The sequence below is a fragment of the Theobroma cacao genome, chromosome 10 (genome assembly GCF_053813885.1).
Source record: "Theobroma cacao isolate CCN51 chromosome 10, ASM5381388v1, whole genome shotgun sequence".
Classification (NCBI taxonomy): Eukaryota; Viridiplantae; Streptophyta; class Magnoliopsida; order Malvales; family Malvaceae; genus Theobroma; species Theobroma cacao.
In genome coordinates this window covers 25,537,661-25,561,515 of record NC_142648.1, presented here as the reverse complement: position 1 = coordinate 25,561,515, position 23,855 = coordinate 25,537,661, and the positions used below count along the sequence as shown (strand labels likewise).

The following is a 23,855-nucleotide window of genomic DNA, read 5'->3' as shown; positions in this document are numbered from 1 at the left end:
TAACTAACTCTAAACACCAACATAACTCAAAATCAAACACTGCCAACATCATTTCTCTCACCAAACCCATTCGGCCAGCCATGATTTCTCCATTAAAACATACAATCCAACCATGGAAACTAAGGAGAAATGCATGGGTAAGGTAAATCACTAGCAAAATCAAAGAAATTTTACCTTTGTTTGATCAAATCATTGAATTCCAACACTTTCTCTTTGATTTTCCCCACCTATGGTTTGTTCTTCCTTGGTTTCTCTTCTCTTCTGGTTTGGCCGGCCATTATGGGAGAAATGGGCTGATTTTTATGCCTTTTTATAAAGAAACAATAAAATAATAAAAGCATGACACATGGCATTTTCTTATTGATTCAAATTTTAAATATTTGACTTTTAATTCTTTAATTATCCACCACACATTTCTCATGTTTATCCATTTCCATGATGAATAAAATCCCTTGGTCTTGACAAGTGTCGGGGGTGAAAATTTACCGATTTGCTCCTGGGGTGATAAAATTACCGTTTTTACCCTTATACTCCAAAAACACCCAGAATTAAAATTTTTCACTTCTAAATCTCAAATCATACTCCAATAAGTCAAATGGGGCCAAAAAAATCTTTTCTAAAAATTTTCATTTTGTCTCCAGGTGGCAAATGACCATTTTACCCCTAGATAGTGAAAATTTCGATTTGACTCCAAATTGATCATCGAACTCCGAATTACCATTTTGAGTCATCCCTGAACTGTGAAACTCTTAATTTCACCTTAAATATTTGATTTTAAATTTTAAATATTTGACTTTTAATTCTTTAATTATCCACCACACATTTCTCATGTTTATCCATTTCCATGATGAATAAAATCCCTTGGTCTTGACAAGTGTTGGGGGTAAAAATTTACCGATTTGCTCCCGGGGCGATAAAATTACCGTTTTTGCCCTTATACTCCAAAAACACCCAGAATTAAAATTTTTCACTTCTAAACCTCAAATCATACTCCAATAAGTCAAATGGGGCCAAAAAAATCTTTTCTAAAAATTTTCATTTTGTCTCCAGGTGATAAATGACCATTTTACCCTTAGATAGTGAAAATTTCGATTTGACTCCAAATTGATGCTCGAACTCCGAATTGCCATTTTGAGTCATCCCTGAACTGTGAAACTCTTAATTTCACCTTAAAATTCCTATTTGAACTAGTTCGAGGCTTAATCGACTTAATGGTACCATTAGGGGCAATATCGTCTTTTAACGATTTTCTCGAACTTCCTAAATATACAAACATTCTATTGAGCATGTAAATGATGTCATAATTATTTTATAGAACAGGGTTTGACAAATATCTTCTTCAATTTAAACAATTTCTTTGTCTAATACTTAATTAATATTTTGGATGTTGTAATATTTTAAAAAAATTTAAATTATTAAAAAAATTTATACTTTTATTTTAAATCAAATAAATCTTTACAATTAATAATTGATAAATTATTATTAATTAAAATATCACTTATTATTTTATATTATATTATATTAATGTGACGTACTAACATGATATAATAAATGATAACATGGCATTATTTTTACCCTCAATCTCAACACTATGTGAATATAAAATGAAAGTTATATTTTGATCGATAGTAATTAATTAACTATTAGTTATAAATACTTATTTAATAAAAAATAAAAGATAATAACTTAATTGAATATAATATAAAAATAAATATTTATTTTAATATTTTTAAATAATTTAAAAATATTTTCAAATATTATGATTTTTTTTTTCAATCTAGTAGTATTCAAAGTATTTATGAGTAGGTTTTTGCTAGGAATGTTACAAAAGGTCATTTCCAAGGAAAAGAGCTTTAAATTGCTTTGTGAGAGAGAGAGAGAGAAAAAAAACCATTCTTTAGCATTGACTTGGAAAATGAGGAGAGATAATGAAGCTACTTGGAAACTTTCATTTAATACCTACTAAACATAATAGGTTTCCCTGATTCTCTTTTTCATTAAGATTTTCTGACTTCTTCTTTTTGAGTCATTTTATTTTTTCAGAATGTTATAAAAGGTCATGCCCAAAGAAAAGAGATTTTTTACTTTAAATTGCTTAGAGAGAGAGAGAGAGAGAGAGAGAAGACCATTCTTTAGAGACAAAGAAGCTTCTTGGAAACGTTCATTTAGTACCTAATCAATGAAGTAGTTAGTTCATAATTTGGCCAAACGTGCACTTCAACTTTAATTTATAGCATGAAAGATGCATTTATCAATAGGAAATTGGATATTAATACAGTTTCCTTGTTTCAACTTTTCCAATATAGAAATCACCAAGAAAAGGTGCTTTGTGGGAATCAAATTCATACATAAATTCTACCCTGCCTTCTAACTTCAAAAGCCGTGTGGATCCATCGTAAAAGATTCCTGAATTTCTCTGATTTTTACTTCTTCTTCAACTCTTTCATATTAGCTCTGCCCCATTTCACACTCAATTTATAATAAAAAAAATCTATTTTTTGTTAGTACAACATATATCTGAATGATTAGAATAGAAAATAAAAAATATAATACTCAAATAATATAAAAGAGAGAAAGTTTTACCCTACTGCAAATGTATTACCCGTCGTACAACGAGACATTTCCATAATGTATTACAATGTATTATATTTTACTAGAATCTATGGGCATGTTTCAGGTAAACAAAATATCTTTCCATGTGAAAATTTTGAAGCAAATAAGTTGCTTCAACTTTTAGATAAGATGCTGGAAATTACTTTTTTTCATTAGATAGCATTAGGATAAATTACTAACAAGACTCAAATTAAAAATGACTTATATCGAGAGAGACGATTTTTTTATTTTGTGGACCTATAGTTGGTAAAAGTTAAAGTGATGTATCAAACTTTGAATACAAGATCACTTACATTGAAACAAATAATTTTTTGATCCGTTTTCAATAACTAAATCAACTTGTTGTTGGTGAATCTAAACTGATGTATCAAACTTTGAATACAAGTGATGTGTATTAAAAAAAAGTAACCGCTTTATTAAAAAGGATAAGGTTCAAATTTACGGTTCGATTTAAGATGATAGATTAAATTTATCACTCATTTTTGAATGGATTAAATTTACCGTTTTATTAAATTTATCTTGAGTCCAAAATTAATATATAAAATGAACACTCCATCTCAAAATTTTAAACACAAATGTTAAAAAAATGATGAAATTGCACATTAAATAAAAAATTTAATTTATTTACAACAACAATACATTTTCAAGAACGTAATACCACCACTCTTATTATTGCTATTTTTTTTGGTATAACTAATTATTGGTATTTAAATAAAATTTATTGTTGCTAAAAAATAGAATTTAATCATTTTTAAATAATCATTGAAATTGTCTTGATGATTATTAATGAATGAAATTCACCTTTTATCAAAAAAAAAAAAAAGAAGTGATCATTGAAAATTTCGTCATGAAGTGGAGGACAAGATAAACAAATGAAAAGACTATACTTTCTTGTGAGACTTGTGACTTTTGAAAGGACATCCCACCGACGCAGCAAAGGTAAGGAAACTACGAAGAGAAAAGAAATGAACAGAAAAGCTTAAGTGAGAATGAGAGTTCTTCCCAAATAAAAATGAGACCATACTTTGTCGACTATTCTTTACTTTTCAACTCATAAATTCTATAGTGTTTCACTCGTGATTTTGGTTACAGGCATTCCACCGACAGTCCTAATTAATAACTTCCTTAATTTATAAGCATCCAATAATCAAATTTAAATAATTTCTTTATCCTATATTTAATTAAAATCTTGGATGGCATAATACTTAAAAAAATTTTAATTATACGAAGTATAATATGGATGGCAGAATAGAAGGCAAATTTCTTTTTCTTTTTCATTTTTAATCAGGTAGTATACAAAGTATTTATGAGTAGGTTTTCATACCTAACTCCATCATCTTGGAATGGTAGAAAAGGTCATTTCCAAGGAAAAGAGGCTTTTGCTTTTGGAGGGGGAGAGAGAAGACCATTCTTTAGCATGGACTTAGAAAATAAAGAGACACAAAGAAGCTACTTGGAAACTTTCACTCAATACCTAATAAACTTCCCATATTTCAATCACAGCAAATGAAACCATGCACTTCAAAATATTAGATTTAATTTATAGCATGAAAGATGCAATTATCATATTTTACTTATTGAGATAAGTATTACACATTGAGATAAAAAATTGAATTTGTTTATAACAATAATACATTTTCAATTCGCAACTTATTATTTGGATTTCCTTATTGGGTATAAATTATTATTATTATTATTTTAAATAAACATGATTATTTTTGAAAGCTAAAATTTAACCATATTTTACTTGTAATTGAAAATTACATTGTGGAGTGGAGGAGAAGATGAACAATGAAAATGACACCACATTTTGACTCTTAAAAACTACATTTTTTTGTCAGATTAGTGACTTTGGTTATAGGACATGACACTGACACTCCTAATTAATATCTTCCTCATTTCTAAACGCCCAGTAATTAAATTTAAACAATTTCTTTGTCCTATACTTAGCTAATATCTTGGATGATCATGTACTAATAACCAAAGCTATTTTCTCTATCAAAGTTTGGTACAAGGTTCCTCCAGCTTTTTACTAAACAATTACTTGGAAATTTCAATAAAAAATTAAAAAGTTAAAAGAAAGCTTATTACTTTACCCGTCTCTTTTCCCAATAGCATCTCTATCTGCGTTTATTACCTTTAACAATTGTTGTGCCTTTAACGACTTTTAGCAGTGCTGCGTTTTAGTAGCTGCACTGTAAAAGATTCCCCATTTTCTCTGTTTTTCTTGTCGTTCAGAGTTACCTCTGCTCCATTTCACACACAATTTCTCTCTGTTTTTCCAAAGTCAGAAGCCATGTCTGTAATCGGAGAAGCTGCTCTAGCTGCGTTCTTTGATGCGTTGTTCAGTAAGTTAGCTGAATTCCTCAATGTTGTAACCGAGAAGCAAGTTCGCGAGGAGCTCCGCAAGTGGGAAAACATATTGCCCGGTATTCAAGCAGTGCTAGATGATGCCGAGGAGAAGCACGTGAAGGATCGGCATGTGAAGAGATGGTTGACCGAGCTCCAACACTTGGCATACGATGCGGATGATGTATTGGATGAGTTTGCTACTAAAGCTTTGAGACGCAATTTGACGAGGGAGCATCAATACAGGTCAAGTAAGTTACAAAAGTTCCTTCATACTTGCTTCAGTTATAATTTCTCATCTAATACCGAAATGATGTCCATGATAAAAGAGATCACCACTAGATTTCAAGAGTTAGCAGAACGAAGGAGTGCCTTGGCTTTGACTGAAAATGTTGGTGGGAGGCCTAAAAGAGCAATAGAAAGGCCTCCAACCACTTCCTTGGTGACTGAAACTCAAGTCTACGGCCGGGCAAATGACAAAGAAGCAATCTTTGAATTGATTTCAAATAGGAATGTTGTTGAAATTTGTGTGATTCCCATCGTTGGCATGGGAGGGATTGGCAAGACAACTCTTGCTCAGCTTGTCTACAATGACAATCAGGTGAATGATTATTTTGATCTCAAAGCATGGGTATGCGTTTCTGAAATTTTTGATATCAAAGATATAACCAAATCAATTTTGTCATCAATTGGCCATGAATCTCCTGATGCTGGAGCTGATTTGAATAATCTTCAAATAAAATTGAAGCAGAGGTTGTCTGGAAAAAGACTACTTCTCATTTTGGATGACCTTTGGCATCAAATCTATAATGATTGGACTCTCCTAATAGCCCCCTTTGGGAAAGGAACTACAATTATTGTGACGACTCGTGAACAAAGTGTTTCATCGATGACGAGAACTATCCCAGCTGATCACAAGCTGCAAAAGTTGTCAGATGAAGATTGCCTTTCTGTATTAACTCACCATGCATTAGGAGCAAACGATTTCAGTAGGCATCCGAATTTAGAAGAAATTGGTCGAAAGATTGTGAAGAAGTGCAACGGCTTGCCTTTGGCAGCTAAGACCATTGGAGGCCTTTTGCGCAATAAGGTGGACCTTGATGCATGGAAATGGATACTGGAAAGTGAGATTTGGAATTTACCAGAAGAGAGAAGTAACATAATTCCAGCTTTACGAATAAGCTATCATCATCTTCCTCGACATCTAAAGCGATGTTTTGCTTACTGTGCCATACTCCCCAAAGATTATGAATTTACTGAGACAGAAATAGTCTGGTTATGGATGGCAGAAGGTTTTCTACGAGTGGGAGCTGTGAATAGAAATGAAGATTTGGGTCAGGAGATCTTTCAAGAACTTGTATCGAGATCATTTTTTGAAAGATCCAATCAGGATAAGTCTCGATATGTAATGCATGATCTTATTAATGATTTGGCTCAATCAATCGCCAAAGATTTATGCTTTAGAGTGGAGGGTGACAAGGAATTGGACATTTCCAATAATGCTCGCCACTCATCTTACATTGGTGGTCGGAGGGATGGAATTAAAAAATTTCGAATCGTTAATGGAATGGAGCATTTAAGAACCTTCTTACCGTTGAAGATGCCAGATGAAGAGTATTGCTATATATCTAATCAAGTTCTCTTTGATTTGTTGTCAAAATTGAAATGCTTAAGGGTGCTTTCTTTAGAAGGGTATCACTTGACCAAGTTACTTGATGTTTTTGGAGATTTGATACATCTGCGTTATCTCAATTTTTCTCACACTCCAATCAAAACTCTACCTGATTCAATATGCAAACTTTACAATTTAGAGACTTTGATTTTGTGGGGGTGTAAAGCTCTTGAGGAGTTTCCTTTAGAAATGAGAGATTTAATTAACCTAAGGCATCTTGATTTTACTGGTGCAAATTCACAAATAAGGATGCCGATGGGAATTGGTGAGCTAACCAGCCTCCAAACATTGACAAGATTTGTTGTGAGTCGAGATAATGGCCTTCAGATACAGGAGATGGAGAAATTGTCTAATCTTAAGGGTGGACTTCTTATTTCAGGATTGGAGAACATTGTCAAAGCTCAAGATGCAGCGGTGGCTGGGTTATGTAATAAGTCAAACCTTTCTGATTTAACTTTGGAATGGAAGTACTCCCGTGACGCTTTTGCAGTAGAAGAAATTCAATTTCACATGGACGTGTTGAATTCACTCCGACCACATGCAATGCTTGAAAGGCTCACCATCCAACATTACGGAGGTAAAGCATTCCCAAATTGGATAGGAGATCCTTCATTTGAAAAGCTATCACATTTGGAGTTGGATAATTGTCCAAATTGCACATCATTACCAGCAATTGGAAAAGTACCACTGCTAAAATCCCTTTTTATCAAGAACATGAATAAGGTGACTGTTGTGGGTTCTAACTTTTTTGGAGAAAATGCGTCAATTGCATTTCCAAAATTAGAGGAATTATTTTTTTATAACATGCCTGAATGGCAGGAATGGGATCCTTGTGAAGTTGACGGAGATGTGTTCCAACAACTCCGCTTGCTCTCCATTTCAGATTGTCCCAAGTTGTTAGGAAGTTTACCTACTCGTCTTCGTTCTTTGGAGGAACTTGTGATTCTTCGATGTCAAAAACTGAGAAGTCTAGCTACTTGTCCTCCTTCATTGAAGAAACTTGAGGTTCGTGAATGTGAGCAACTGGTAGTTTCACTCTCTAGCCTTACAAAGTTGTGCAAGTTAAAAATTGAAGAATGCCAAGAGGTGGTGGGTACGAGTTTTACAAATTTTGGCTCACTCATGAAAAGTGTCTCCCTTTCAAACATTTCGAAATTCACTTGTCCAAGAGATCTGATGTTAGGGTTGAGAAAAGCAGAATCTCTTTCTATAGGTAAATGTGAGGAACTAATTTCTTCATGGCAGAACCAGGAAGGATGCTCAGCATATCCGTCGGCTCTTCGCTTTTTGAAAATTCAGAATTGTTCACAACTTGCTTCAATAGGGGTTGAGGACGAAAAGGAAGAGCAAATGCAATTGGGAATCCCTCGCAATATTGTAGATTTGGGTATTTCTGATTGTGAAAGGCTAGAAAGGCTATCAAAAAGCCTACACAGCTACACATCCCTTACGGTGCTACAAATTGAAAGATGCCCAAGATTGATTTCATTTTCAAAGGGAAATTTGCCTGCAAATTTAAGAAGTTTAACCATTAGATGTTGCGAGAATTTACAGTACTTGCTGGATGAAAGAGAAAATGTCAGTATCAACGGCACATTTTTTCTAGAGAAATTGGAAATTAGAGATTGTAAGACTTTCATATCTTTATCCGCAAGGCGCGAGTTACCGTTAAAGTTTATAAGTTTATCCATTGTTGATTGTGAGAATTTACAGTACTTGCTGGATGAAAGAGAAAATATCAGCATAGAGCAATTGACTATTGGATTTTGTCAGTCTTTGATATCTTTATCCGCAAGGGGCGACTTACCTGTTGATCTTCAACGTGTAACCATCTATGGTTGTGAAAAAAAGTTAGCTTCCTTATTATCCAATGGCAAGTTACCCGAGGGGCTGAAATACCTCTCTATCGAAGATTGCCCATCTCTAGAATCCATAGCACCTGAAATTGAGGACAACTCTTCTCTTAAACAGATTGATATCGAGTTTTGTGAAAATTTTAGATCTTTACCTCGTGGATTCGACAATCTCAACCATCTTGAGGAGGTCTGTATTTGTGGTTGTCCAAATCTGATTTCTTTCCCAGGAAGTGGATTGTTAACCCCCAAACTCAGAGAGTTCTATCTTATGAGATGTGAAAAGCTCGAGGCCTTACCCAACCACATGCACAACATTGTCTCTCTTGCAGAATTCGTGATATATGATTGTCCAAGTGTGGTATCTTTTCCAGAAGAGGGGTTCCCTACCAATCTCATTTCACTTGAAATCTCGCAGCCCAATTTCTGCAAGTCAGTAATCGAGTGGGGTTTGCACAAACTCACCTCTCTTAAGCATTTCTGCATCCACGGTGCTTCACTAGATGTGGCGTCATTCCCTCATGAAGAAATGCTTCTGCCCCCCTCTCTCACCTCTTTCTCCATCAAACATTTTCCCAACCTTGAAATTTTGTCCTCCAAGGGCTTTCAAAATCTCACCTCTCTCGAATCATTGCGCATCGCACATTGCCCCAAGCTCAAATTCCTTCCGAGTAAGGAAATGCTTCCCTCACTTTTGACACTACAAATTTATGATTCTCCATTGCTAAAACAACGATGCGAGGAGGATGAGTGGCCCAATGTTGCCCACGTACCTCACATTGACATATGGTGAGAAAAATCAAATTTGAAATGGTTTGTGTTGGTAAACGGAGGTTCGCCCAGAAATCAGGTATCTTTATTAATTCAAGTGTTCAAGTGCTCTATTTTCATAATTACTATAGGTTCGTTAGTTCAATACTGTTTACAAATCTAGTTAAAGCGAATTGAGTTTAAGTAGCTTAATTACTTTTTCAAGTCAAGTTTGAGTTTACATAAATGAAAGTTGATAAAACTTGAACCAAGTTTTGAGTTTTGTTTTGGAATTAAGCTCGAGCACCCAATCTACAATAGGCTGCTGAACTTAGAGAAAAAGGGAAAAAAAAAGTTATACTGATCTCATTTTCTTCATTTTACAGGCACACTACCATTGAGGATGAGTGATCTGTGACAATGCTTATGGTAGCAGTACATTACCTAAATTCAAATAGATCAGGATCAGGTATATACATAATTCCTCCCCCCCTTTTTTTCAAATTTCAGTATGCTTTCCTTTTGAAGCCCACTGCATGCTCTAGCAAGATGGAAAAGAATGAAAGGCTGAAAATGAAAGAAAGAAAAATTTACAAGGAGAGAACGAATCCTTATCTGGTGTAATGGCATTATTGAATACTTTGCTAGTTTAAGGACACTATGTAAGGACTTATTCTCCTAGACTAGTTTGTATTCTTAAGTTAAGCTAGCGCTTAGTTGTATTTTTCACCTTATTGTTCATCTATTCATTTACGTTTCTTATTTTCTTGATAGGATTGATATAAATCTTGAATCAAATAGGTTTAGAAGAACAGAAAAGAAGTCCCATTGCAGCTATCTGCACAGACAATGTCTTGACAATTGACTAGCAAATTGCATTGAGCTAATATAGAAGCTTCCTTGGCTATAGTTGAAACATTTGCTATCTTGGCGTATCCTCAACTTCTGGCACTACAGTACATGATCTATACAGTGTCACCCAGAAGCTACATTGATTAATTTGCGGATCAGGGGAACTACTTCTTCGCCCAAAGCATCCCAACTCTGAAAATGTAAACTTTAATTTGAATGTAGTACATTGGTGGGAAGAATATGCCTCCAGGTATTTAACTTCTCTTTGTGCTTCTTTGTTGTAGAAAAACAGGGTTTATCTATTGAATTTTCTGTTAATTATTTTGTCCTTGATACCTCCTTAATAGTACTATTTGTTTGTCCAATAATTATGCCATCATCCTGAATGAATGCTAATATTCTCCTTGATTATTTGACAAACTCAACAGTGCAAAAAGTATAAAGATGAGAATGGTCCAAAATCGCCGCTATATGAGCAGATTGCATATTCCCTGGTGTGATCCAAAAGAGAAAATAGGAAGATGGTTCATCCCTTAAGAAGAGAAGGTCGATTATGATTAGACCAAGGTATGTCAATTTGGAAATATCTAATTACATTCAGGATAATCCATTTGAAATTTTATGTTCACAATGGTAGACATGTACAACCATGAGATGATGGACAAAAGGTGAAATCTATACACACACTGAGATCTCTATATCTCAGCATTAAGATTTATATGAAGAATAACCAAAACCCAAGTTTTCAACCTTTTTCCTGCTATTATTTTGCATATTTCAGTTTCTCTGCCATACTTTTTTGTTGAATGTCTGGCTTAGCCAATGTTGAGGAATCATGAGACCAATGGCAGAGAAGGAATAGAAGTATTCAGATTTGCTTTAAATGCTTAGATCAGATGAGCTAGTTAAATGTTTCTCATTTTTTGTTTCATCTAAATTGAAGTGAACAAAACCAAAGATTCAATTTTAAGCATAACTACTAATAGACTCTTGCTTACTAAATTTTGGACAAGCATTTCCAAAGCTCATTTTCTTAGGAAAGAGTATATGTTTTTGCAGAATTGAGAAACTTCTGTCTTCCATCATGGAGAAAAATGGTTTAATTTCAAGTTATTGGAACTTTCAGATAATTCTCTCCAGGTTCGATATATATATAGATTCAATGTCTGCCATCATTTTAAAAGAACAATCAAGATGAGAAGTTGCTGTAGCTGATTTCAATGGTTTAATTTGTTTTTCTAAATGCTTATATATTCGTTTGTTCTTCATATGTATTTTTGGTCATTCACCAGAAGTTTAAGTAAAGGGAAATAAACTTTAGTTGTAACTATTGTATCGGAATGTTTACTAAAAGCTGGAGAATTTTGTTTATTAATTTCATCATGGTAAGGAACAGATGTTTGGCATTACTATCGTCTATGAAACATATTTATTTCAGACAGCTGGCAAAACATTCCCTGCAGGACTATTTCAAGAAAGGTTTCAGGTATTAACACTTGGTCACTTCTGTACGAACCAAGATATATAACTTTGATTTTAATTTGATGTTAATTTTAAGTTGCAGAGGCTTATGCTTGAACAGAATGGATCTGTTAATTCTTTTAAATTTTTATGTCTGCAAATCATATTGGTTTCAATGACTTCTTATTAAAATTTCTTGCAGAATCATTTCAAGATTAGTTTCAAACATATTAAATGATTGGTATATTGTTTTATGCCAGAAGATTAATATGATATGTAATTTTGGTTTCAGTTGGAAATTGCAGAGGCTTGTACCAGCAATAGGAGCAAACAAACTGGTCTGGGAAGACACTAAAATGGGAATGTCATTACTTATCCAAGTGGGCATTGCTTTTGTTGCTGCCACTCTCAATGCTTGTAATAACCCAGCATATTGACCATATGCTGGGTTGAATGAGCAAACACCAAAATCTCTGCCTCAATCCCAATGAGTACTCAATTTTTGATAAATGATGAGCAATTAAAGTATGTATTGGCAACAATAGCAGTGACCATGTCAGGGGAACAACAATTTCCCAAAGGGAAACATAGTTTGAAAATGGTAATGTTCCTATACACAGAAAGCTAAAAGTTTTAGTTATTGCCAGGAAATCATGTTGCAAAATGAAAACCTGATGTTGTGGAATTTGTCTGACAGGATGAAGTAGACTTTATATTCTGTAGCCCTTAAAAATTCAATGGCAGTTTGAAATTGTTCAGATAGCAGTTCCTTCACTAAATGGGGAATCTTTCCTCCCTTGCGGCAGTGGTGCAAGCATAAATGATAAGATAGCCACTGACTGCCTCAAGAATGTAAAATCAGGTAACCTGGGACCTCCTGTACAAACCAAATTGATATTCTCATCATAAGTTTTTTGTAATATTTCAAGTTAAGAAGCTATAAATGTGTATTTCCCATTTTTAGTTGATGCATTGCATGTACTCTTATCTGTTTCTACTAAAATTTGTAGAATCCTTTCTTCTTTCTCATATTATGTTTTCAAAGTAAAGGAGGTTTCTACTTTGTCAACTGGTCGATTTAATCTAAAGTGCTTTTCAAGCTGCATATCAGGGTAAAATGGCCAGAATTCAGTTTTTACTGATGTAGAAGTGTGAATCACAATGCTTAAGCATTTTTCTATTCAATAATTTCAAGAGTCTTTTAATGTTCTATTGTCCATCTGGAAGTTTGAGTAGTTCTTGTCTCTCCTATCGATTTGTTTTATGTTTTTGCATGAAAATGACATTAATCAGGACCTTCATATTGAGATTGGAAAGGTGAAAATTGATATGTTGCTGTTTGCAGGCACTTTAGAATGTTGCATGATTTGTGAGACAATGTTGACAGTAAGACAATGCTAATCTTGAAGGTAGCAGTTTATAGAACAATGAATGGGCAGATGCTTTACATATTTTAGTTCTCTTAGATAACTTCCTCTTGGTTGTGCGCTTCAACGTAGTTCAAATGCTTTATGTTTATATATATTTTCATCACAGAGATTCAGCCATGAAAGAAAAAAGAGCACAACGAAAGATTACACCCCTCATGGTAATGAACAGATGTTTGGCATTACCATCATCTATGAAACATATTTCTTTCAGATTGTTGGTAAAACATTCCCTGCAGGATCATTTCAAGACAGGTCTTAGGTATTAATACTTGATCACTTCTGTATGAACCAAAGATTTATAACATTGATTTTAATTTGATGTTAATTCTAAGTTGCAGAGGCTTATGCTTGAGCAGAACGGATCTGTTAACTTATCCAAGTGGGCATTGCCTTGGTTCCTTCCACTTTCAATGCTTGTTATCACCTGGCACATTGACCATATGTCGGGCTGAATGAGCAAATACCAAATTCTCTACCTCAATTCCAATGAATACTCAATTTCTGGTAAATGATGAGAAAATAAAGATATATTGGCAGTAACAGCAGTGATAGTGTCAGGGGAACAACAATTCTCCAAAGGGAACATAGCTTCCTATGAAAATGGTAATGTTCCTATACACAGAAAGCTAAAAGTTTTAGTTATTGCCAGGAAATCTTGTTGCAAAATGAAAACCTGATGTTGTGGAACTTGTTTGATAGGGTGAAGTAAACTTTATATTCTGAAGCCCCCAAAATTCAATGGTGGTTTCCAAGTTGTTCAGGCAGCAGTTCCTTCCCAAAAAGGGAAATCTTTCCTCCTTCGCATCAATGGTGCAAGATAGCATGTAAAATCGGGTAACCTAGGACCTTCTGTATAAACCAAATTCATATTGTCATCATAGCAGTGTCGAGTGTTTCTGCAACATTTCAAGTTAAGAAGCTACCGATGGTATTTCCCATTTGTAGTATGATGAATTTCATACTCTTTTTTTGCTAAAATTTGTAGAATCCTTTCTTCTATCTCTCATATTATGTTCTGTATGAAGTAAAGGAGGTTTCTACTTTCTCAAACGCTTGATGTAATCTAAAGTACTTTCCAAGTTGAATATCAGGATAAGTGGCCAGAATTAAGTTTTTCTTGGTGATGAAGTATGAATCTCAATGCTTAAACATTTTTGTATTCAGTTCTATTCTGCAATTATGTCAGAAGCTTTCATTCTTTCCAACTCATTTCTTTTATTGATGCATAACATATCCCTTCATTACACATTGCTCTAAGCAGAAGGCTCTGATTTAACATCCAACTACTGATAGGAAAGTTTTGTATTGCCCTCCAATGGGCAATACTTTCCTTGGATAATGTTTCCATAGGGCTTTTCTTTGTATATATATATTGCTCATTCATAGGTGGTTTTATTAAGTATTAAAGGTATACAAAAGCTGATCAAATTTAAGAGATCAGTACAAAGGCAGCAAGAAGCACTCTTAAAACAGTAACAGTTAAGAGAGCAAAGCACCGTATCACCTTAAATGGAAACAGAACCACCAACCTATCACCCCGCTCACCCCGTACAAAATATAGCATTACAATGAAAAATCAGCAACAACCAATAGCACCATGCAGGAGCATAAACGTTATAATAACAGAATCCACAAACGAGACAGCTACATCACATTAATTCCTAGCCAATGTTGTCCGAACTGTGAATGATGGAAGAAAAGCAGTTTCAACTCAAAACAGAAGTAACATGGCTTACCACCAAGCGAAAAACATATTGGCTCTTTCAACTCCAAATGTAATAGCTTCATGGAGTGAAAAACATATTGGCTCTTTCTCTTCAAACTATCAATCTTTTTAAAAATATGTCGATGGTTCCATATCTGCTTGTTACAAACCCATGCAAGTTCTCCCTTAGAATTAAGTTCTATAATCAAGCTCTTGAAACTCACCCACGGTGAAGATGCAAAAGGCTTTAGTGATTGCTTGATGACCATCAACTGTGCATAATTGGACTCTTGAATTTCAAGAGGACCAAAAACAGCCCATAATCGAACCCTTATCATCTCCAAGGACTCCTCCGCAATCAGCAAGTTTTGATTTTCTTCAAGCCGGTTCATCTACATTAAACTTTAATTCTCTTTCATAAGGAGGAATTGAAACAATAAAAGACCAACACTTAAATCTTTTCGGTTCATTCCACAACCCATAGCCTCAATTCCTTCGCTTGCCCTCACCCAATCTGATCTTCACTAAGAAAAGAATTTCCTCCTTGTCCCAAATCTTCTTGATAAAAATAGAATCATTCCTTACCAGCCATAAGAACCACAAGGCAACACCACATACCACTATTCATTTTTTTTTTGCACTCCCATAAAAACAATCTTCCAAAGATCTAATGAAGGATTCAACTGAATTTGGAATCACCCAAGTAAAGCCCCACCATTTTCTTTATATGTTGCAGATTGAAGGGACATACTTTTAGGTTCTGTTTTTCTTTCCTCCTTCTAGTGCCACCATCCTAAAACAATTTAAAACGTTTCTAATTTCCTTTAGATGTTGCTAAGAAATTAAACAAGACCAAATCCAACCTTTCTCTTTTAAAACAGTTGTAAGGGGTTCAACATAGCCCACATACACTGTGTCAAAGTTGATTACATGCATGTTCATTTATGGTTCAAAGGTAGGGATGGAAAAAGTCCAAGCTGCTCCATGGATTCCACCTCAATCTGCCTCCAAGGGGGTGCTTCTTTTTTTTTTTGAAAAGTAGGGCGGGTTGACGAATGTGACTGAGGTTATTATTTTATTTATAAATTTTTTGAAAATTGTATTAACTTTGGTATATCAAAATTTGTATTTGACACTTTTTAATATTATGGTAGTTATATATTATTAAGTAAATTGACATGTAGAAAAATTATTGACCGAAAAGATAGGACGAAAATGGATGCTAATGATATGCATGGCAGGATACGGTGAGGAGTTTTGGTTGTCTAAGTGGGGTAGGAGCGGATGAGGTTGAATAGCCTAAAGAGGTTGATTTATCTTTAGCTTTTAGGAAGAATGGAGATGACAATAAAATCAACAAAGTTTTGAGAGGAGCTCGGAAGAAGCAATCCATGTGATCAAGAAATAAAGAATTCATCTAAGGAAAAGGAAGAATAGAGAATATTAGTTAGATGACATAAAAATAAGGGAATAGAAATACCAATCTATCGATAATTTTGATGTTAACTAAAAGTGATGTTAACATAAAAAGTTTACTGACATTTTGTGAAAAATTATGAGAAGGATACTAAGTGAGAACAAAGGATTTTTGTTCTTTATTTTTTCTTATGCAATCTTGTTTTTTTTTTTAATAATTGAATATAATAATTAATACCTACAATCAGATTTTTGTTGTCATTTTTTAGAAGTGTAAGGATAGCTTTCAAGTATAATTTATTTTAGATGTAAGGTTCGAAAAAACTCCTGAATTATACAAAAAAATTTAAATAAGTCTTTACTCTTCTATTACGTTAAATTAAATTCTTATATTTTTATTTTAAATCAAATAAATCTTTATGAAAATTCAAATATGGTTCATAGTAGTTTCCCTATCTATGCTTGATTAACAGTAAACGTAAGATTCATTTCCATATAGGTCATATCCTTCTTCTGTAAATATGTGCATACACACACAACACACGCCAATTTGCCAATGAATTGAAGGTGTCATTATGGCTTAGATTTTTTGATGCCTTTTTCATCAATACTGACATATTGTTGCTAATAACTTTATTTTATTTTATTTAATCTTCACTTCAATCTGATTCCTTCCCCAATCTATCAGGGAATGTGACCTTGCCATGTTTTTTGAATTGTTTTGCAGGTGCATTTTGACCGCAAGCACATGGGTATAGGCAGAGACAACTGCTTTATACTGAAATTTAATAATAACATCAGTGTTTATTATTTTACTAAATGATATATTTATCCTTCATTTTCCAGGCACTCTGAGAGGCTAAGTGCTAACTTAATTTTGATTTTAGAGATGAGGTACTTTACAGCAAGCTGCTCATCTATTATGTCCACATATAATTGAAGTGGAAAGGGTGAGTCAAACTCGTGGAAGTTTATAGAACAATGAAATAGGTATATGCTTTGCATATTTTAGTTCTCCTATATAACTTCCTCTTCGTTGTGCGCTTCAAGGTAGTTCAATTGCTTTATGACTATACTAGCCTTTTCCCTTTACGTTTCATCGGGAAGATATTGTTGTTCTGTAATCATGAACAGGGGCACTCTTCAAAAGGATAATTTCAAAAGGATACTATCTTAGCAATAATTGCTGGATTCAAGGAGGGATTAGAGGATTCTTTTTAAAAATAATGGATTCATCAAGGATGCTGAAAAGATAAGAGTAAAACTGATGGAAATCCCTCCAAAAACCAATGGATACATGCATAGCCCCCTTCTTTTTTTTCTTTCAAGCCTAAGCCCAAACCCTAAAACTCTCTCCAAATTCACTTCGATCGACAGCCCAAAACCTTGAACAAAATCCAGTCAACCCAGTCGACGTGGCAGACATTGGAAGCAAAAATGTGGCTTAACATATGAGCTCCTTTGGACCTACCTTTATTCTGAAAGGCAAAAGAGCATTATGTACCAAAAAAAAAAAAGAAAAGGGAAAGGCAGAAGAGCATAATTGAAGAATACACTTCATCATGGGGTTTATCCTCTTACTCTGTTTTTTTAACTCTATTTTAATTTCAATCATTGATTCTTTTTTTTTTAACTAACATTGCTTTCATTTGATTTATCTGAAAATGATAAAGAGCACAAGGCGTAAAATTCAGCCTCTGCGTGAGATGTATTCTATCATGGTATCATACTCACTGAATTTAACAAATACTTATATATTGACTTAAGCAATAATTATGATTTGCACCTGAAATTTGAGTTTCAAAAAAAATATCTAATACAAATTGTGATGATTTTTGTACTTAACTAAACTGAAAGTCCTTGACCATTAACCTGCAGATTCCTTACGGATATACAGGCCTTTCACAACAATGAGTTGAGCTAAAATTACTGGACCCCCATGTTGATTTGGCTCTTGACTTATGAAAGGCTACTTAGGGAGAGACCTGTCCTTTCCTTCTTCAACAACCTATAATATCAGATTCAACTCCTAATTTTATAAACTTTTGCTTGAATGGCCTCGTTACATGGCCAAGTAGAACTCCTTATCCTGCATTAATTTTCTTTTTTGAATTTTAAGTTGACTAGAATTTTAAATTTTATTTGATTAAGATTTTTGTTTATGCACAATATCAAATAGTTATATGGGTTTAAATTTTTTATCCCACATTGAGTTTTAATTCTATTCTTATTTGGACATTTTATATTATAAAAGTAGATCTCTAAGCTTTAGAAACGTAAGTAGTGCTTTGGAAGCTTAGGGTAGAAACACATTGTAACTTTGGCTTTTGCTTTAAATGGAGCTAGTGGGTTCGGGTGAATGTTCTTGAGAGGTTATTGAGAAAAAGTGTACAAAGAATTTTGAATTGGTTTGGAAAACCATATATTTTAGTGTACCGTAATTTCTCAATAGTAGTAGAGTTGTTTCCCTTTGTGGATGTAAGAAATAGGTTGAACCATTTTTCATTATCCATTTGTTTCCAAGTGGTATTTTTTTAATCAATTAGAGGATGCAATAGGAAGCCATTTTTAAAAAAACTAAAAATGTAATTATTTTATCAAATTAAATATTTGAAAATTATGTATATTTTATCTAATAAAAATGTACATTAAAAAATATACTCTTTAAAAGTGTTGCTAGACTCCAAACGACCAATCTGCTTTAAAATATTAAAATACAATTAGAACTTGTTGGATTCTTCGTCCTATACTTAATTAATATTCAAGGGAGCATCTTAAACATTTAGAACAGGCTAAAACATATCACTCCAATAAACATGCATAGGGAAGTTCCATCTCTAAAATATTCTCAATGTCGATGGACATGGGCACAAGGACAAATATTCTCAATAGTGTTTTGGGAGTCTTAATGAAGGAACACCTTGTACCTTTGTCCTTTTTTTAAAATAGAGCTAGAATAATGTGGGAGTATAATCTTGTGAAGTTATGAGTGTTCTTGGGAGATTATTGAGAAAGGGTATACAAAAGATTTTGGGTTGGTTTGGGAACTATAGAGATCAATTTTATTGTACTTTAATTTCTAAATAGTAGAATTGTTTACTTCGTTGACGTAGGCAAGAAAATGAACTATGTAAATTCTTGTATTTTTTTTGTTTGTTTAATTTCTCTAGATTTTATTTTTATTGTTTTTTTTAGCCATTTTCATAATAGATACTTTACTAGCAATTCATGGGAAGCTTAAATTCAAAAGATAAGAAAATAAAATCTCAGCTTCATAACTTATTGTTTCATGTCGGGTATCAAAGGTGACCCAAATCAAGGAAATGAAATCCCAAATCCCTCCCCACTAAAAGAACGCTGGAAGGTTTGCATGTTATCACAATTTTGGTTTTGCAAGAGGATATTTCAATTGTACAAATAACGTTGAAGTTTTGCAAATGAGAAAATTTACTTATTTTCAAAAAAACCTTCACATATTTGTACTAGTACAATGCCTTTAAGTATTCATCACGAAAGCGAGACCTCGAGTTGCACAAAATGTTTTTCAATTTTAATCTCTATGTTACATTACAAATGATGAATTAAATAATAGTAATATCTTCTTTTTTTGTTCTATAAAATTAGATATTTTTAAAAACGATTCGCCAACTTTTTAATTTTTTTAACACTTTCAAATTTAAGTACTTACCTTATCTTATGTTGATTACATTGGAAATGTAAATAAAAATAAAAAATTAAAACATTTTCTAACCTAAATAGACCCTAAGCTTTCTTCTATAATTAGTTCCTATTTTTGGGTTAATAAATACCATAAAATTGAGCTCATCAATGACGATGTCAGAAAGAAAAAGCTCATTAGATTGTTATGTCAAAAAGAAAAGGAAATTAAAAATGAAAAATAATCTCTTAAATCATGGCCGGCAAGGCATATGACCAAGCATCCAATCTCTTTCGTTATATTATAGGGTACCCTTTAGAAATATTGTAAATAGTATCATTATGTTAGAGTTGTTTGAGTCAAAGCTTGTTGAATTCGTCATCCTGTGCGTAATTGCTTGAACAATTATGCCTTTAATCACATTTTAATTTTATCAGTTGTTGGGGTCCGAACAAACCATTGTTAGCTGTCCAAGATAATTCAATTTGGAATGTATAATACAATTACAACTTGCTTTCTAACTTCAAAGTCGTGTGGGTCCATCATAAAAGATTCCTGAATTTCTCTGTTTTTTACTTCTACTTCGAGTCTTTCATAGGTAGCTCTGCTCCATTTTAGACTGAATTTCTGATAAAAAAAAATCTATTTTTTGTTTGAACAACATATATTTGAATGGTTAGAATAGAAAATAAAAGGTACAATACTCAAATAAATTTTTAAATTATTTAAGAAAATTTAGATAAGTTTTTATATTTTTATTGTCTTTCATCAAATTTTTATATTTTTATTTTAGATCAAGTAAGCTCTTATAACTAATTATTAACTAATTATCATTAGTTAAAATATCACTTGTCATTTTAAATTTACATGACATTGACATGATATTGATGTAAAAGGTGAAAAATGTCGTATGGTCATGTTATCATGCCAAAGTCACGTGACATAAAATAATAAATAACATTTTGATCAAATCAATCATTAATTATAAAAGTTTATTTGACTTAAAATAAAAGTACAAAGACTTATTTTACTCAAAATAAAAGTAAAATAGCTTATTTGATTCAAAATAAAAATACAATGCTTGATTGCAGACAATAAAAATATAAAAACTTAATTTAAATTTTTTTGAATTGTTTAGAGACTTTTTTTATATTAAATAAAAATAAAATAATTATTACATTTTATTAGATTGTCTAAAAGTTAGAAAAGATAAAAGTTTTAACCTACAAATGTGTTACATGTCATACAATCATGAGACATATCCATAAATTATTACAATGTATTACATTTTACTAGAATCTAGGGGTACTGTTTCAGGTTAACACAATATCTTTCCATGGTAAAACTTTGGAGCAAATATGTTTTGCTTCAACTTTTAGATAGGATACTTGAAATTACTATTTTCATTCGATAGTATTAAGATAAATCACTAATAAGACTCAAATTAAAAATCACTTATTATATCGTGGCAAATGATTTTGTTTTTTCATTTTGTGGACGTATCGTTGGTGATAGTTAAATTGATGTATCAAACTTTAAATACAAGATCACCTACATTGAAATAAATAATTTTTTCAATCTTTTTCAATTAAATCAACTTGTTGTTGGTAAAATTAAATTGATGTGTCAAACTTTGAATACAAGTGATATGTATTAAAGAAAAGTAGCTGTTTTATTAAAAGGGACAAGATTCAAATTTACCATTCTATTTAAGATGGTGTATTAAATTTATCATTCATTTTTAAATGGAGGTAATTTTATCACTATATTTTCTAATTTAATTAAAAATGATAAATTAATAACTTTTACCAATGTAATAAAATTCAATTTCTTCTAATTAATGATAAAACAATAGAGTATGATTTCGTTCACATAAAATTAATAAAATATGACTTGATATGTACAAACATATTAACAACAGGATAATTAAATTTTTATTGTGGAACTGACGTCATTATTAAAACAAAAATTGTTACCAATCTTACAAAAAAAAAAGATATTAAATACAAATCTTTTCATAAAAAAGCTAAAATTTCCACTTATCCAACTATGTGTAAAAAATAAATAATTATAAAATTATTATATTTATTATTGATACCATTTATGAGAAATCAGGCATTTAAATTTTCTTAGGGTTATCTATATTCATTGTTAATGAAATGTTATAGTTAAAAATTTAAATTTCTTTTAGATAAATTACGTCAATCTTTTAAGATTTCACATTAATTCATCTCGAGGCCATTAATATTTAAAATGAAAACTCTACCTCAAAATCTTAAACACAGATGCTATAAAAATAATTAAACTATACATGACATAAAAAATTTAATTTGTTTATAACTATAATGCATTTTCAATAACACAATACCACCACTCTTATTATTTATATTTCTTTTTGGGTATAACTAATTATTGGTATTTAACCATACTTGTATTTGAAACCAAATAAATCAGTATAATTAATGGTTGACAAATTATTATTAGTTAAAATACTACTTATCATTCTATATTACATTACACTGACATGACATACTGACACAATATAATGAATGATAACATGATATATTGATACGATATTATGATATAATTATATGATATTTTTACATTTTATGCCAACAACATGTGAATATAAAATGACAAATGATAGTTTGATCGATGATAATTAAGCAATCATTAATTATGAATATTTATTTGATTAAAAATAAAAATATAATATCACAATTGAATGTAATATAAAAATAAAGTTATGAGTAGGTTTCATATCTAACTCTTATCATCTTAATATGTTAGGAATGTTACCAAAGGCCATTTTCAGGAAATGAGGTTTTTGCTTTTAATTTTTTTGAGAGAGGGAGAGAGAAGACTATTGTTTAGCATAGACTTGGGAATGAGGAGAGACAAAGAAGCTACTTGGAAACTCTCACTCGATGCCTAATGAATGAAGTAACTAGTTCATAATTTGGCCAAACATGCACTTCAAATGTATTGCATTTAATTTATAGCATGAAAGATGCATTTATCAATTAGCCAAAAGAAAGATGCATTCATCAATAAGAAATAAAATTGGTTTCAAACGCGTGATATAGCTTTTCAAATTCTTGGCATATTTTACCAACCTAAATTAAATAAGTAAGAAATGATAAAAATAGATTGCTTCTACCTTTCCTCCCATAATTTCCTTTTGTTTTCCAAATATATGGTGTTGTTTTCACAATCAAAAGTGAACTCCTTTAACACACTTTCAGAGTAACTAATTCTTTTGCAGATTTTTTAACTAACTTTGGTGTTAATAGATCAAATATATTTCTACACTTGATGGAAGTGTCCCTAGTTTGATTTGCTATGCTACTACAAGTCTTTTATCTCTATGGTTGAAAACATGTTATACCATTTAGACTATCTTGCGTTAATAAATTTATTTTTCAAAAAAAAAAAGTACTGATTTGATTTTTTTTTTTTGTACTTTGAATGTGTCGTTGATTTTGACTCTATTTATGTTATTTCTATTTATTTATTTATCTCAATTATATTGAGATATCAGTAATATTACTAAAATTGTATTATTTTGACTAAGAAAAAAAAATCCTCCCTGGCAGACACGAAGACATGAATGCTTTTTACAACAATTATTTTCCAGTGTTACTTTTACTTTTCAGAGTTTCCTCTACACCATTTCACACACAAAATCTGATAAAGAAAATAAGATTTATTTTTGTTAGCACAATAAATTTTTGAATGGTTAGAATAGAAAATAAAATAGTGATTACATTTTATTAGGTTATTTAAAAATATAAAATTGTTAACCTACAAAAGTATTACCCATCGTACAATAAGACATATTTATAATTAAAATTTGAGATTTTCAATTTCATTTTTCATTCCACACCTTAAAAACTTGTGAAATTTATGACAAAAGAGAAGAAAAATCATCTACTATGTATAGTTCAATTATTTGGTTTAAGGCTTAGTAAGCCAAAAAATAAATAAATAAGAGATGGATGAGAAAAGTTAAATTGATGTATCAAACTATGAATACAAGGCCACCTACATTGAAACAAATAATTTTTTCATTTTTTTTTTCAATTGAATCAATTGA

At 31.9% G+C, this 23,855-nt stretch overlaps 1 protein-coding gene and 1 long non-coding RNA gene across 4 annotated transcripts; both read left to right on the top strand.

Annotated features, from left to right (window-relative positions):
* Positions 1-4,513: 4,513 nt before the first annotated feature.
* LOC148760488 (putative disease resistance RPP13-like protein 1) lies at positions 4,514-10,603 on the top strand. 3 transcript variants are annotated; one of them, XM_088802594.1, is made up of 5 exons: positions 4,514-6,899; positions 7,014-9,337; positions 9,624-9,706; positions 10,012-10,339; positions 10,518-10,603. In XM_088802594.1, the coding sequence occupies exons 1-2, from the start codon at positions 4,910-4,912 to the stop codon at positions 9,278-9,280; spliced, it is 4,257 nt and encodes a 1,418-aa protein (XP_088658720.1). In that variant the 5' UTR covers positions 4,514-4,909; the 3' UTR covers positions 9,281-9,337; positions 9,624-9,706; positions 10,012-10,339; positions 10,518-10,603. The 3 variants fall into 3 exon arrangements, with proteins under 3 accessions (XP_088658720.1, XP_088658719.1, XP_088658718.1); XM_088802593.1 differs by having other exon boundaries at positions 4,514-9,337; positions 10,039-10,339; XM_088802592.1 differs by having other exon boundaries at positions 4,514-9,337.
* A 651-nt stretch (positions 10,604-11,254) lies between these two features.
* Positions 11,255-14,086, top strand: LOC148760487 (uncharacterized). The gene is made up of 7 exons (XR_016023116.1): positions 11,255-11,575; positions 11,843-12,151; positions 12,248-12,412; positions 12,896-12,959; positions 13,087-13,239; positions 13,319-13,583; positions 13,680-14,086. It is a non-coding gene; the product is annotated as an uncharacterized LOC148760487 (long non-coding RNA).
* Positions 14,087-23,855: the final 9,769 nt, after the last annotated feature.